Source organism: Mesocricetus auratus, unplaced genomic scaffold, assembly GCF_017639785.1.
Source record: "Mesocricetus auratus isolate SY011 unplaced genomic scaffold, BCM_Maur_2.0 Super-Scaffold_100011, whole genome shotgun sequence".
Lineage (NCBI taxonomy): Eukaryota > Metazoa > Chordata > Mammalia > Rodentia > Cricetidae > Mesocricetus > Mesocricetus auratus.
In genome coordinates, this window is record NW_024429195.1 from 79,071,554 (window position 1) to 79,088,253 (window position 16,700).

General features: G+C 41.2%; 1 protein-coding gene across 12 annotated transcripts in view; it reads left to right on the forward strand.

Annotated features, from left to right (window-relative positions):
- Positions 1-16,700, forward strand: part of Mybpc1 (myosin binding protein C1) — a 76,313-nt gene that overhangs the window by 58,475 nt on the left and 1,138 nt on the right. For 4 of the 12 annotated variants that reach the window (XM_040755107.1, XM_040755108.1, XM_040755112.1 and 1 more), the window contains 8 exons: positions 470-523; positions 1,372-1,539; positions 4,016-4,104; positions 5,670-5,865; positions 7,664-7,803; positions 10,259-10,418; positions 11,041-11,177; positions 13,327-13,513. In XM_040755107.1, coding sequence (XP_040611041.1) covers positions 470-523; positions 1,372-1,539; positions 4,016-4,104; positions 5,670-5,865; positions 7,664-7,803; positions 10,259-10,418; positions 11,041-11,177; positions 13,327-13,513 — 1,131 coding nt within the window. Of the gene's footprint in view, positions 1-469; positions 524-1,371; positions 1,540-4,015; positions 4,105-5,669; positions 5,866-7,663; positions 7,804-10,258; positions 10,419-11,040; positions 11,178-13,326; positions 13,514-15,058; positions 15,127-16,458; positions 16,502-16,700 lie in introns of all 12 variants that reach the window. The other 8 variants (XM_040755109.1, XM_040755116.1, XM_040755115.1 and 5 more) reach the window with 5 other exon arrangements.

Below are 16,700 nucleotides of genomic sequence, written 5' to 3' on the forward strand. Positions count from 1 at the left end.
AGCTGCTGGGCCTGACTCCATTTCTATGTGTTAAGGCCCTGCTGAGTCCTGGCAAGATGGTACTAATGTGTCCTCCTAGACCCTGGGGAGAGAACCCCACCGTGGAGGCATCATGTTTCCTGGGGGACTGGAGAAGAACAGGCTGCTCCCTCAGGACTCCGGAAGTGACTCTTCCTTTTTCTTCATGGTCTTGTTTTGCTCGATAGCTCTTCTTCCCACCTGTGAAGGTGTCCCAGCCTCTCTCCTCTTCTTTTCTTCTGTGGGCCAGGGGCCTGCAGACAAAACCCACAGGCTGTGCAGAGGAAGGCGTGCCTCCCCTTAACATGTCTGGTCTCTTGCGTCACTACTCTGGACAGGCCTCTTTGTCTACTTTGCACACTTTACTAACAGAGAATGCTGTCTGCTGATGCGATATTCTTCTGATGTGGAAGTGGGTGTCTTTAATTAATGTATTGACGGATTCTCAAAGGTACATCAGCCAAACAGCCTAATGAGAATGGGGAGGCTGCGTATGATCTACCAGGTAAAGTATCTGCGAAGCTCTCAGACTTCCCTACTCTTTGACCCCTATCTGGAATGTTCCATGACCTTACATGAAGGACCTTCCCACCACCTCCACACAGAAGTCCATAGAGTTGGGGGGAAATAGGGAACTTTCTCATTGGGGTCCAAGACTTCTCTTTTCCCAGTGGTCATTTCTGACTTAGAAACTGAAATACTTGTATGTCACGGATGCTAGGATTAAAGTCTTTTGATGTTACAGAATGTGGACGAAGCTACCTATTGCTGCAAAAGAAAATTCAATTTTTGATTGAAGGAAAGGGTTGTGCCAACTCATGAAATATCAGGTCATGAGCCTCCTTTCCTCTTTATAGTAGAATTGGCTTTTCTTCATGAATGCAAATGATCAGATTCTTTATGTTCACATTAATGCTTCATGATAATAAGTCAGCTGAGATAGAACAGAGACCACGTGGCAAGAATAGTACCTTTCCTTCATGAGATGGGCAAATTCCTGTCTTTCTGAATTTTAAAGTTTGTCAAGGCCTAAATATCAAGATTATGTCAAGCAGTGTGGAACCAAGTTGGAGTAAAGCTTCTACAAAATTATTGGGAACACATACTATATTATTCAAGGCACTTTATTGCTAAGTAAGATTTTTTTTAGAAATAACAGTCTAATTTAACTCTTCCTGTTGTTTATGCTAGCCATCTGGGGGCATTTTTTTCAGTCGAGCCCAAATCATATTCTTTCTGAAGGGTTTGAGTATGAATGAAATGCTAAGTTGGAGTTGGCTGTGGGTAGCCTGGGATGGCTTCTCTCACTAACCACTGCCCCTGCTTCTTTTCTTTTTCTTTTACTGGCCTTAGCTGAGAACTGGATAGTTGCAAATACAGACCTGATCGACAAGACAAAGTTCACCATCAATGGTCTGCCCACGGATGCAAAGATCTTCGTACGTGTGAAGGCCATTAACGCAGCTGGGGCAAGTGAGCCCAAATACTATTCCCAGCCCATTCTTGTGAAGGAGGTCATAGGTGGGTCATTTTTTTTAACTAACCTTAATTTTTTTTATTTATTACATTCCAATCCCAGTTTCCCCTCCCTCCTCTCCTCATGCTCTCCCCTTCTTCCCCCCATCCCACCTCCCATCCCTTCCTCAGAGAGGGTAAGGCCTACCCTAGGATATCAGCTAAGTCTGTCCCATCACCTCTTTGAGACAGAACCAAGGCACCCCTCCCCACGTCTAGGCTGAGCAAGGTGTCTCTTCATAGAGAATGGCTCCTGAAAGTCAGTTTATGCATTAGAGTTAGACGTTGGTCCCACTGCCATTGGCCTCATATACTGCCCAAGCCACCCCATGGCCACCTGTATTCATAGTTCAGTCCTATGCTGGCTCCCCAGTTGACAGTGCAGTTAGTGATCTCTCACTAGCTCAGGCCAGCTGCTTCTGTGGGTTTCCCCATCGTGGTCCTGACTCCTTTGTTCATATTATCACTCCTCCCTCACTCCCTCTTTGGGAAGTTTGGCCCAATGTAGTTATAGATCTGCACATGTGCTTCCATCTGTTTCTGGAAGAAGGTTCTAGTTTCTCTTGGGTTGTGGATTGTAGGCTGGTTATACTTTGCTTTATGTCTGGTATCCACTTATGAGTGAGTCCAAAGGAGGCATACTCACGCCACAAGCACATTTGCTCAACTATATTCATAGCAACATTATTCGTAATAGCTAGATCTTGGAAATATCCTCGATGCCCTTCAACCAAAGAATGATAAGGAAAATGTGGTACATTTACACAATGGAGTACTGCTCATCGATAAGAAACAATGACATCTTTACATTTTCAAGCAAATGGACAGAACTATAAAAAAAAAAAAACAACAGATCCAGAAAGAGAAATACAGCTCTACTTTTTCCATTTTTGCTTTTACCTTTTAAAATCTCTTTACTGTGTGGGGGAGATGGATCAGCCAGTAATACCCTCCTGCAAGCATGAGGACTTGAGTTGGATCACCAGAGCCCACATAAGAAAGCCAGTCATGACTGGGTGGTGGTGGTGGCGGCGGCGCACGCCTGTAATCCCAGCACTCGGGAGGCAGAGGCAGCCGGATCTCTGTGAGTTCGAGGCTGGGCTGGACCGACAGCCTCCAAAACAATCAGAGAAACCCTGTCTCATAAAAAAAAATGAACAAAACAGTGCTTTTTAGGCAGTTTAGGAGGTCAGCTCTGAGTTTTTATAATTTAGTACTCAGAAGACCAGTTAAATGACTTGACCAGATTCTCTGAACCAACTGCAGTGGGACTGTACCTACACTCTCGCTAGTGGGACTGCAAAGTCACAATCACTTTCATGATGACAGATGCATCCGGGCCCTTTTCAACATGCTTGCATCTGCCCTGACAGTGTAAATGAAGCCCCTGGCAGTGTAAATGAAGCCCCTGGCAGTGTAAATGAAGCCCCTGACAGTGTAAATGAAGCCCCTGACAGTGTAAATGAAGCCCCTGGCAGTGTAAATGAAGCCCCTGGTGTCTTTGCATGAGTCCAGCAGTGGCACAGAGCTGTGACAGCGCCCACCCCACCCCGCCAAGTACTCGCGTTAAAGAGAAGGCTAGGTTTTTGCCTTAGCGTGTTGTTGATCAAACATAAAAAAATGTTAATTATGTTCATCTTGGTCCGTGAATCCATAACTTTTTTTCTGGACTGGAAAGTAACTCAAAATTTGGTTTTCTCTTTGTACTGTGTGGGTTTCAGGGTTGAACTCAGATCATCAGGCTTGTACACTTGCATCGATAGCTTTTCAACACTTAAAACTATTGATTGATACAGTGGTCCTACAACAGATAAAAATTTTTAAATATTATACATTAAAACATCAGCATTCAGAAGATCTGCACGATTCTATATAGTAGCTATTGCCAAATGACCAATGCATATAAAAAAATCAAGTATGGAAGGTGGTCGTAGCGTTATATGCACTTAGTCTCAGCTGCTTGAAAGACTGAGGTGGGGGATTGCTTGCCCTCAAGTTATCTAAGTACTCAAATACTTTCTTTTTTATCATTTTACTTTCTCTTATGTTTATGAGTGTTTTGCCTGCTTGTACGCCAGGATGCCATGTTTGTGCCTGGTGTCTCCTATATTGGAGTTATAGTTGTGAGTTACTGCATGAGTCCTGGGAATCAAACAGGAGCCACCAGAAGAACAGCCAGTGCTCCTAAATGCTAAACCATCTCTCTAACCCCATAAAAACACATCTTAAAAATAAATAGCTACACAGAGAAATCCTGTCTCAAAAATGAAAAAAACGCAAATAAATAGATAAATAGATATCTGTACTTCAAGAAAACGGTTTGGACCAAATTCGCTAAGTGTACTGTTAGTGAAGCATCTAAAACTGCGTGAAGAGATGTGATCCCAAGGACGGGTCATGAGCAACCTGCCATCCCACCTATGCGAGGCCGTTTCCAGGATGCTGCACTGATGTACAACTGTGCTTTCCCACCCTTTCCCAGAGGCACCAAAGATTCGCATCCCAAGGCACCTGAAGCAGACTTACATCCGCAGAGTTGGAGAGGCTGTCAATCTGGTTATCCCCTTCCAGGTAAGAAGTGGGAAGCTCTCACGTGCCTTCCCAGGGCGGGAGTGTTTAAAAGGTACAGCGAGGTGGTCTAGCCTTTAAGTTCATCATGATTCAGAATTCCCTCAGAAAGACTGGGTCAATAATAGAAAATGCCACGAACCTGTCAGCTTTGAGTTCTTCAGGACACAGAGATCTTGTCCTGCCTGAAGACTGGGTGGGTGGGGCAGAGATATGTGAGAGGAGATGAAGAATCGCTCGAAGAAGCTCTGCGGCCCAGCCATCTGTGACACTGACTGTCCGCTCTCAGGTTCTCACAGCCAACAAAACAGTCTAAGCAAACAAACTTGTGCTTTGAGATCTTGATGTCACTTACTGAAATACAAGCCCATTGTGTAAAATAATCATTCCAGCAAACGAGAAAAGAGTCTGCTGTCTATAAGATTAGCCTGGCTTTTTAAAACAACAATAATCAGCTTAGGTCTTTCTCTCTTTCCCACACAAAAGCACACACACACATGATCGTCCACCTCTCTCTCTCTCTCTCTCTCTCTCTCTCTCTCTCTCTCTCTCTCTCTGTCTCTGTCTCTCTGTCTCTCTCTCTCTGTCTCTCTGTCTCTCTGTCTCTCTGTCTCTCTCTTTCTGCTCATGCCTATACTTCCAGCACTCAGAAGGCTGAGGCAGAGGGACTGCTGTAAGTTTAAGGCAAATAACAAGACAGCTGGCCCATATAACAAAAATGAACAGATGTGGTGGTGCATGCCTGTAATCTTAGTACTCAGGAGATAAAAGTGGGGGGGGGGAGTCCAGGAGTTCAAGGCTATCCCTAGGGTACTCAGGGAGCTTGAAGCTATCCTGAGCTACATGAGACCCTGTAGCCCCACCTCAAAAAAAAAAAAAAGAAAAAAGAAAAAGAAAAGAAACTGAAACTTGTGCCTATGGATAAGACTGTAATTGTATAATTTCTTAATTGTGTCAGCAGCTAGAGAAACTGTAGACAAGTCTGAGACAGGAACATAGTACAGTGGAAAATCATTAGCCTTTAGCCGATACTGCTAAACACTTATGGTGTCTGCAGAAGACTTCGGTCTTTATAACCACTCTGTGAAGGACACTATTCCCTGTCCTACAGATCTAGAAACTGAGGCACATCGAGTTTATTCTTTTCCCAGGATCACACCATTATTAAGTGGTCATTAGTCCACCATAGGCTCCAGGGACCCAGGGGGCAAGCCCTTAAGTACCATCCTGCTGGCGTCTGGCACATCTGCCTTTGAGAACGAGTTCTAGAAGTTCCTTTACTTCAGGCTTTGGGCAAATGGCTGAGCCTCTTTCCAAATCAGTGAGGGTAACGATGTTCATCCATCCATGCATAGATTGAGGCAAACAATAAGTGTCATGCACCTGACACTCAGAAGGCGATCAGCCAGAAGTGGCCTTGCTTCCCTAGTGTCACCCACCACCAGGTCAGGGAGTGGCATTTTCCATCCTTGCCTACAGCAGGTTAGGCCAATCTTGTGATGTTAAAGGAAAAAAATTCTCGAGACAATGTTATTTCTCCCCTTCAACTTTTCTGTCTTTCATTTTAGGGCAAACCAAGACCAGAACTGACCTGGAAGAAGGATGGTCAGGAAATCGATAAGAATCAAATAAACATTCGCAACTCAGAGACCGACACCATCATATTCATCAGGAAGGCAGAGAGGAGCCACTCTGGCAAGTATGACCTGCGGGTCAAAGTGGACAAGTACGAGGAAAGCGCCTCCATCGACATTCAGATCGTAGGTGGGTTCTGTCAGAGCATTCTGTCAGAGGAGGATGGAGACCAACGTCTTGTCATTTGGGGGAGATAGGAGTGTTGGGCTTGTTCTACACAAGCATAGTTTTAAGATTTAAAAAGAATTGTCAGGTGGTGGCGTCCTCTGTGGGTTCTAGGCCAGCCTGGTCTATAGGACAGGTTCCAGGACAGCGAGTGTTATGTACAGAGACCCTGTATCTAAAAAAAAAAAGGCAAAAACATACATATAGACAAAAAGAAGAAAGAAAAGAATGATTAAAAAAGGAATAAGCAGTAAGAACAGTAAGACTTATTAGCATTTCAGAATAACTTCCACTGACTAAGTGTACGAATCATGGGAGACACGGGGACATGTGTGCAAGAGGGTTAGTGGACACTGCTGGTGAGCCCACCTGCATTGCACGGGGATATGTGTGCAAGAGGGTTGGCAGACACTGCTGGTGAGCCCGCCTGCATTGTTTTTTATGCAACCTCTCTTGCCCTCAACTTCTGATTCCCTTATCATAAAGTATGCTTTATGCTGAAAAAAGCATGGTAGCTTCTAGACAGTTTAAAATGTTTCTTTCCACACCCAAGACTCACCAATTGTAAAGTTTGAGTAGAATGAAGATTTTTTTCCCAATGTAAAGAAATGACGACAAAGCCCAACAGTTAAACACAGGAGTTGTACTCAAAGAAAGTCAATAAACAGGTTAATTCTATTTTTGTTCAGAATTAGGGAAGCGGCACGGGGACCCTCATACACAGAACCTGTCCCCAACTGCTTAAACTAGTCTGTATTTTTGCAATGTCAGTAAGTAAATTTAGGAGGCTTCTGAGATTGCTTAGGCAAAGAGCCTTTGCTACACAAGCATAAGGACCTGGGATTGGACCCCAGCACCCAGATAGAAAGCCAAATGTGGTCCCACATGGCCCATAATCCCAACACTGAGGTGAAAGGGGGTCCCAGGATTCATTGCTACCTGCTTGCTATGGCTTGCTAGCTGCTTGTCTAGCTAAAAATCAATAGTTCTGGGTTCAGGAACTACTCAAAGAAGTAGGGTGGAGAGAGAGAGCACATGGCACCCTCCTGTGGATTCCATATGTGTTCCTCTCCACCCCTTACATGTGCACACACCCACACACGTGCCACTCACACACATACACAGAAGAGTGGTGCCTGCCTGTAACCTCACACATAGAAGGCTAAGGCAGAAGGATGCTGAGTTTTACATCTAAAAGACCAAATAAGAAAAATCACTTCTCAGGGCTGAGAAACCTTGTTTCCAATCTTTTTTTTTTTTTTCTAATTTGTGGAGATTTGAGTTCTCTAACTAAAGCAGTGGTTCTCAACCTTCCTAATGCTGTGACCCTTTGGTACAGTTCCTCGGGTTGTGGTGACCCCCCCTCCCAACCATAAATATGTTACGTTGCTACTTCATAACTGTAATTTTGCTGTTATGAACCATGATGCAAATATATGATTTGCAAGATTTCTGATATGTGACCCCTGTGAAAGGGTCGTTTGGTCCCCCAAGGGGTTGCAACCCATAAGCTAAGAACTGCTGAACTTCCCCTAGGAAGCTGAGGCTTGCACTTCAAACCAAGCAGTTTTTCTCTCACCAAACCTCAAGGGGTTTTCTAAGCTAAGAGGCGTATGAGACCCTTGGGCCTATCTGGGATGAAGGAAGCACAGACCCCGTGGCTGAGACTGGAAGAGTGTGGCCTCCTACAACAGGAAAAAGCACATATTAAGATAGCCCTGTGCATGTGAACTCACAATGGCGGCGTGATTCCATCCTGCAGACCGCCCGGGCCCGCCCCAAGCTGTGACTATTGAAGACGTGTGGGGAGAGAATGTTGCTCTGACATGGACACCACCCAAGGACGATGGCAATGCGGCCATCACCGGGTACACCATCCAGAAGGCCGACAAGAAGAGCATGGTAAGTCTGTCTGGCTTCCGACTCAGCATCAAGAGCAAAGCCACGTCCGTCAGAGGTGATAGGAATGTCGTGAGGAGCCTCTGGGGAGCGTGGAAGAGAGATGTGACTGAGCCAGCATGGTGGGCTCTGAATTCATCCCCAGTGCTGCCACTTAAGTCGCATGTGCAGGATGAGTCCCTCAACCTCCTTGACCCCGTTTCCTTGTCTATAAAATGAAGGAGCAGATGCTTGTCTTGCTTGGTGATTTGGAGCTAAGATAGTCTAAAGTAGGGTGAAATGCAAACAGGATTCATTCTTCATTCAATAAATACTCACCATGCAATGCTTTCTCCTTGTGTAATAAACGTTCAACGGTATGGGCTTAAAACCAAAAATTTAAAAATGGATAAACACTAGCAAGAAAAGGAAAAGGAATTGTGAAAGTTACATCATGTTCTAAGTTTCTGAGAAGGAAACCAGCCTAATGTGCTCAAGATTCAAGCCCGTGGGAATCATGGCTTGTTATCTTTTATAGATGGGGAATTGGGCTCTTAAAGAATCGATGACTAGATGAGGACCAGAATTTTGTGCTAAATGCTAAATAAGAATCCATATGCTATACTTTCCTACTGGGCTACCTGTAAGAGACTGACTGAATGAAAGAATGTTAGGACACACATTGGAGTAGAATATTTTTCATTCTCATAGTAAAACAACATGGTGAGTAGTATAAAGTCTTTATGAATTACACATTTGGAGCTCAGCAAGAACTTAGGTCATGAACTCCATAGAAGGGGCCGAAGTGGAAAAGACAATCAAATTTCAAACTACTTCTTTCATAAACTGTTTTAGCATGGCCTTTTTCCTAAGTGTTACATGACAAAATAAGATTTGGCTTTTCAAGTGACATTTTTCATCTAAATTGAACAGCCAGAGAGGTAGGTAGGCCGATGGGCAGATAACCTTGCAAGAAGGACCTGAATGGCTCAGACTTCCTTTGCAATGAGGAGTTTTCTTGAGCCTTGGTCCTGATACTGTCAGAGAACCCAGAAGCATCAGAGTACCTATGGAGGGCCCCCTCTACAGCCTGTATATTATCTCAGACCATCATACATGTACAGAATTTTATTCTTAAGAGATCCAGACAAGTTCAACTGGACTAGGACTTCCTGCCAGTCCATGTGACTGAGACTGCCTGGTGACCCCTTACCTACCCCTGTGTCTCTATTGAATTTCAGCAGCAACAGAAACAGGGACTAGAAGGTGTTTATTCTACCAGTTCTTCAAGGGGACAAGCTCACCTGTCTCCTCATGCCTGCAGACTCTAGTCTTCACCAAATCCCCATAGCCTCCCACCTTTGCTGTTTCTATCATGTGGGCCCAAACACTCACTTTTTGTCCTCTTACTGTCTGTTAAGCACTGTTGTATCAGCTAAATAAAAAGAAAGTAAGAAAGATAACTGCTATTTTGGGATACTCATCATCAAGGCAAGATGAAAGACATAAAACCGAATGATAAGCCAATATTAAAAAGTTAGGACAAAGGCTTGCATAAAGTTTTTGGATTAAATGAACACAACTATGTTTCTTCTGGTATTAAATTACCCAAATGTACAGAAATGATGGACTTGAAAATTCTAAGGAAAATGCTTTTCCTTTAGAAAGTATGATTTTATTAGCCAATGTATTTTTTTGTTAGTAGTACAAAATATGTGTTGAATAGTGGGGTCTTCTACTGGCAACAAGGCAAGCTTTGAAATTATATGGGGAGGACAGAAATTTTAAAGGTGTCTCAACTCATCCATACACTTATCCATTAAATATTTAATACCTACTATGTGTATTGAATCTACTAGGTGCCGGGTAGTGTCACAGGCTCTGTGAGGTGGGAAGAGAGAGCAGACTTTATGTTAATGGTGCATCCACTGCAGCTGAGAGAAAAAACAAGGAAAGCGTGTGTGTGTGCACGCACGTGTGTGTTAGTTTAACAAGGATTACGGTCATAAGGTTAAGATTAAGGTCATAAAGCATGTCCAAAATGGTACAAATAGTACAGCAGGAGAAACAAGCAGAGACAAGGTGATAGCTAGAATAACCTAAATTAATAATCTAGACAAATTATTGGATACTATTTTCTCTAGTTATCTAGCTTTATCTATTATTTTTAACAATAAATTATCACTTGCATTCTATAATTATATTTTGTCCCACAAAGGACTAATAGATCAACAGATGAATAGATGCCAGGCATGATGCAGTTATGAAAAATATCAAGATGGTAGTAGTAGATGATATGAATCTAACATGTAAATGAAGACTAAATTGCAGACAACTATGGATAAGTTACATAGTGTTAAATATGTATTGTTATTGCTCTCAACATAAAAATTAGTGCTATTTTTTTCATTAACAACACATGTTTTTTATTCCAATCAGTAGGCGATTTTCATAAAATAATAACTATTTTCCCCCTCAGGAATGGTTCACTGTCATCGAGCATTACCACCGAACCAATGCCACCATTACTGAGCTGGTCATAGGGAACGAGTATTACTTCCGGGTCTTTGCTGAAAACATGTGTGGCCTCAGCGAGGATGCGACGATGACTAAGGAGAGCGCTGTGATTGCTAAGGATGGTGAGTTGGAGAAGGACTAACATTTGGAAACCTTGGTTGATTCAGTGGAAAAGAATGAAAGAGGAGATATGGAGAAAGGGAGTAAGAGAGAGCATGTGCTGGGAAATTATGGTAACAACATTCAAGTAAAAGTTCAATTCTAAAGGTAACTTTTCTCTAGAAGAATTACACTATTATTATAGATTTTACACATTCAAGCCATTCCAGTTTCTGGTCACTGGGTCTATACATGATGGATGTCATGCAGATAGGAAAATTTTCTTGGTTTTCTGTTTATTACATGAGACTTGCTCTAAAGAAATGAGGAGCTAAATTCTATCTTTTCATCCAGCTACTTTCTCTCAAGTCCTTCATTGTAACAGTTATATCAGGACACACTTCTGATCAAGAAACTCAGACAGCTACATTCATTCAGTACTAGATTTAGTGTCTCATAACCACGTTGGCTTCCATTTCAGATGTGACTGGCTATACATATGTCCCCATTAGACTAAATGCCATGTGGTATTTGCTTCTGATTGTCTGAGTTGAAGGAAGTTTTACTCAGAGTAAAGGATGCCATGAATAATACATCTCAAGCCAACTTCTATTTTTTAAACATCTTTTAATACTCATTTTTAAGGTAAAATCTACAAAAATCCAGTATATGAAGACTTTGACTTCACAGAGGCCCCCATGTTTACTCAGCCTTTGGTTAACACCTACGCCATCGCTGGTTACAATGCCACCCTGAACTGCAGCGTCCGAGGAAATCCTAAGGTACTGTGTTTTACCATAGGATTACTTAAAATAAGAATAGACTCCAAAACCTCTCTTTCAATTTGCCATGCTACAATGGCAAGGGAAAGGATAAACCAGCCTTCCAACTTCTATTTGTGTCTTTCTGGGGTGAGAGGAGTGAAGGAAGGCAGGATTTGTAGATAAATACAGTATATAAACTAGTAGGAACAAACGTGGTATATGGCTTTATTGACTACTGGATAGCTGCTAAATAAACAAAACCATGGGAAAAGAAGCAAGAGGTGAGATGGGATAGTTTTACCTGGACAAATTAGGTGGTAATGCTGATTCATCAAGAGATCTCTAACACACTTAACAGTCACATGGCAATTCAGGTGTTGTTTTTAACAAAATCTCAGACGTTCAATTTCATCAAAAGACCAAGGAATCAGATGCTCGGATGAAAGCCTGCCAGCTCAGAGAGGCTGAGAAAATACCCAGCCAGCCTTCCTCTTCAACCAACATCCCAGAAAACTCCTTCCTCTGCTGTTGTCTCAAAACTACTCTCTTCAAACTCCATGTCCTCCTGACTCCCCCTACCCTGTTTTTTTTCTTACTCATCCTATATTCACTTCCTGTCAGCTGCTTCTTTGCTCACCCCTTGACTAAGGGGAGCGCTGTGATTGACTAATCCTCTTTACAATATTCAAGCAGAAAGCTCCTCGGTTAAAGGTGTGTGCTAGGGCTGAGGCACACCACAACTAGAAACAGGTTTTTCCAGTAAACAACACAATCTCGGGGTTCCCAGTGCGATCAAATATCTGAAACTTTCAGGGCAGAATATAAAATGTGCTCTGCTAAGGGTGCAGAATGCTAAAACTGGGTGATCACACTCAATAGAGGAAACTTGGAATGTTCTCAAGCTTCAAGTTGGTAGTGTCTAAAGGTAACAATTAACAAATGCTGCCCATATGGTCTCTATCATTGAGTGACAGCAAGGAAAGTACCGTCAAAGTTTGAAAACTCTGATGGAATGAAACACAGTAACAGTGGCATGTGTCTTGGGCAGAATGGGGGAAGTCAAGAGCATGGAGGAAGGTGCTGACTTAAGCAGATGTGATGTGGGTACCTCTACTTGGGATAAGGAAATGTGAGCCCTGAGTTTAGAAGGAAGGCTCAGGCTGCTGCTGTCATCTGGGGAGTGTCAGCATGGAGGTGCTACACCCCAGCCTTCAGAGCTCAAGTTCTGGAAAGGGACAGCATTGAGGAAGGAAGGCAGTAAAAAGCCAAGGACCCAGATGTGAGCCTTGGGGGAATGTTCTCATTTGAAGGGTGGAAGGAGGGAGAGGACTAGGTAAAAGGGATAGCAAATGCTCTGACTCTGGGATCTGAGGCAAACAAAGCAATAAATGCAGAGTAGGAGAGAGCATGCCAAGGGTGAGCATGTTTACTGAGGGAAGGAGGAAGTAGGAAGTGGGGGAGTAGACCAAGGGTCAAGGAGCACAGAGCCACCTTCCTGGGTGACTTTGCTGATCTTGTATTATGCAGTTAGAGCAGATCTCCTACCACTAGATGAGTACCGCTGTGATATGGTGTGACAGCATATGTTTGCAGCCTCCAAAGAACTAGAAACTCTGGGGGAACGAGGAGATCATGGCACCATTGGGAATTCTCAGAAAAGTACCCAGTGTATACACTCTCTGCTATGAATTTATATCACAAACCTGTAGATCAATTTTTAAGATCTGGAAATAACTGATGAAGAACATGTATAGTCAAGTCACACAATGTGATTTGATGTACATACTGTGTAATGATTCTCACAATCAAACTGGCACATCCACAACCACACAGGCAAGACGTCAGAGGCTTAGAACTCATTTGTCTTACAATTGAACATTTTGTGCCCAACTAGATTTATCTGGAATGGGACTTAACCCATCTGGGAAGATTGTCCTTGAGCTATCCTCTGCACAGATCCAGCTTCCTTCTTTAGAACTTCCCCATTTGCTTTCTCGATGATGGGATAGAATTTAATTTGAGACAGACAAAACCAAGTAGCTGCCTACATTTCTTAAATGCCCTTTCTTTCTAATCCATGCTTTAAAATCCCATTACTGGGTCAGAGGGACTCTCAATATGCTACACACAAACACACTTTGACTTGAGTTTCTTCAATCTGGACCAGCCCAAAATCACCTGGATGAAAAACAAAGTAGCTATTGTGGATGACCCAAGATACAGGATGTTGAGCAACCAAGGAGTCTGTACCCTGGAGATCCGCAAGCCCAGTCCCTATGATGGAGGCACTTACTGCTGCAAAGCAGTCAACGACCTGGGGACAGTGGAGATTGAATGCAAACTGGAGGTGAAAGGTACGTCACCCAAGAGCTCATCTGTAGGCTTACTTTAAGGATGTGGCTTAAAGAAGCTCTCAATGCAAAATCCCAATTACGTGGCAGGGTGTTGTGACTAGGCAGAATCAATGGGGAAGGGGCATTCATGATGTTTGTTAAGATACTTGAATGTTTAGGTTAGCTTGTTTTAGTACTTTTTAAAATTCTTGTTAATTAAAGGTATATTAATTTCAGAGAGATGTGGGTGGACAGCATGGTGAGAATGAAGGAAGTAGAAACAGTGTTGCTTCGGTGACATAGTCCATTTATAATGGAAGCCTTAGTGTAAGAGCTTATCTACTGAACCTGCAGTTAAGCACATCACTGTTTTTAGTAATCTGTGAAGCTCATACATGCGAATATGTGTGTATATTCATACGTATGCATGTAGTGTTATTTAGTGTTTGACACGTGTAGGATACAGCACATTATAACATTATGAAAGAACTTTTCTTTATAGGCTTATATTCCATTTAAGAAATGTCAAAACTAATATAAACCAAGAAAAACACATACGGATTCATATAGAAGAAAAATCTTAGCATAAATTGTCATCTTAAAGACATTCTTACTAATTGACAATGGTTTATTCTAAAGTTTTTCTTAGCAACCAAAACCTACTTTGAGATACCATACAACATGACCCTAACAAATTTCTCTCATTATTTTATTTCTATCCTCTGATAACCAAAATGTTTTATTTTCCCTACCTGTCTATGATGAAACAATTAGAACCAAAGAGTAAAACTGTTGGCTTTGTAAATATGCATTTTATAGTCATGATAAATGTCTAAGGTATTTTTTTAAAAACTTTTTCTCCTAAGTTTACTATAGAGTATAAGAAACTTCTTGCACAATAACATGTTCTTACAACTTTTCTTTCTCTTATGATTTTTGTCAGTCCTCAGGTATATGGTAATTTAGAATGGAGTGATAAGAGAAATATTTCTATGTCATAAACATATATTTATAATATTCACAAAAATTCTACAAGTTACTTGTAAACCTTACAGGTTTAATCACTATACTTAACTTTAAGTGATGATTTAGGCCACACTTAAAACTCATCAGGTTTCTAACCTTACTGTTCCAAGGTATTATTGATAAATTTATAACATCATCCAAAAAGCAAAATTAAAAATATGTCATATAGTCATGCCTTAAAAATAACGAAATGTTAAGGGCATAAAATGATAATTTCATATATGGTTCAATATTTGGAGCCTTCTACACAAACAAGTGATATTATGCATGTAAATATTATAGTTTTGGGTAATTTTATAGTAAATTGAATAAAAACTGAATTTAATAATGAGGAAATGCATTCTTTTGCAAATAAATCATGATAAGGTATGAACTGTGATTTCTCTCGATACAAGGTGTTGGTTCTAAAAAATAAAGCTGAGACTTGATCATCAGATTGTTATTGGATAAGGGTTACTTGAATGAGCTAAGCTATTTATTAAAAGGTAAGACTGTCAACTGAGAATAAATAAATACAGTACAAATATTCTAATTCTGCAGTGATATATCAAGGAGTAAATACCCCTGGACAGCCAGTCTCCCTGGAGGGGCAGCAACAGGTTCAAAAAGTTCATATCCCACTGGATATTTCGATTTTCCGTTCCATTCCTCTTACATGAAAACGCATTTTGCATGTAAAGCTTGAGTTTTTTTTGGTTTGCTTTTCATTGTATTTTTTAGAAGCTCATGGCATACAATGTTTATGCCATGAACGAGGAAGGCAAATTATCCAAGGACATTAATTAATTAATGTAGAACCAATACCTTTCACCAGGCCAGCTGTCCCCATAAACAAAGTCAGAAAGTGGCACCTTCATTTTACATATGGCTATCTAAAAACAGGGGCATTTACCTAATGTCTTCATCTTTCAAGTGTGTAAAGATAGGTTGGCCCTTGAAGACAGTTTCCAGCATAGGGAATTCATATTTGTGGTGGAATCCAGAAACTGATCACTTCCTACTTGCTAAATTGTAAAGAGGACAATGTTCCCTGCACTTTTAATGGAAGACAACAAAGGCAGGTGTAACATTCAGAAACTCTCATATATAACATTTTCTCATTGTAAGTCCACTGGCACAATATCTAACCTACTGGACAGTTTGGATATCTTTGTGGTATCCAAATTATTTCATATGCTTATGAACTTAAGAGGAAGGAAAAGTCTAGGATCTTATGAAAAACTGAATTATATATAAAAAGTCCTTTTGTATGGGTATGACCCGGTCTCACTTGGAAGAGCTAATTAAGAGTTCTTTGGGGCTAGATTAAACAACCTGAATTAAACTCTGATGTAGATCTATGCTGAGTTTTCAGTATCTGCTTTCTGAATTTAGAGGTAATGCCAGCACGAAAGAGAAAATAAAATACCAGAATTCTTCCTTTGAAGTGTTGTAGGTTATAGCACAGTCTCTGCAGCTTGAGTTTAAGATTTTAAGACCAGTTACATATAATCAATCCCAACAGAATATTATAAAATGTACTAGCTTAATATTTACACTTGATAATTTTGCCTTTTGGAATTTCAACATATATATATGAACACTAACATTTTTCAATATTGTCTATGTTTTTCTTTTGTTGAAAAACACGATATATATATGTTGTAGGGTATTTTTTTAAGCTAACAGTTTGGAAGCTCTTACCATATTCACTAGTCAGATTAGCTTTGCCACCTCCTCTAGCAAAGTGGTTATGCATATTATTAATTTTTATGTATTAATGATCCTCTTGAAGTGACACCCTTCACTCTATTTTTCCTTTGCCATTCACCCGACTAAGGATTAATGAAATCACCTCATCATAATCGTGACTATAATTTCACCTCCAACATATACGCAACTTTGATGTTACACTTTATTAATGCTTACCACTTCTTTTTCTTTCTCTCTCTCCTCCTTAGTTGTAGCACAGTAAGGATTTTTGAATGTATATTGTCACCTAAGGTAAGCTTTCATATGGCTTTAGCATATGAAGCTTATGAATGTCATAAGCCATACCAAGCCTGTGGAGTATGGCATGATTTTCATTACATAATCCAATGAAAATAGAACCCACTAACTCTGTAGTTCTAATGTGTATTTCTGGATCTTGAAATTAACGTCTAATACTGGTCCTTCACAACCATTTCTTCTTGACATGCAG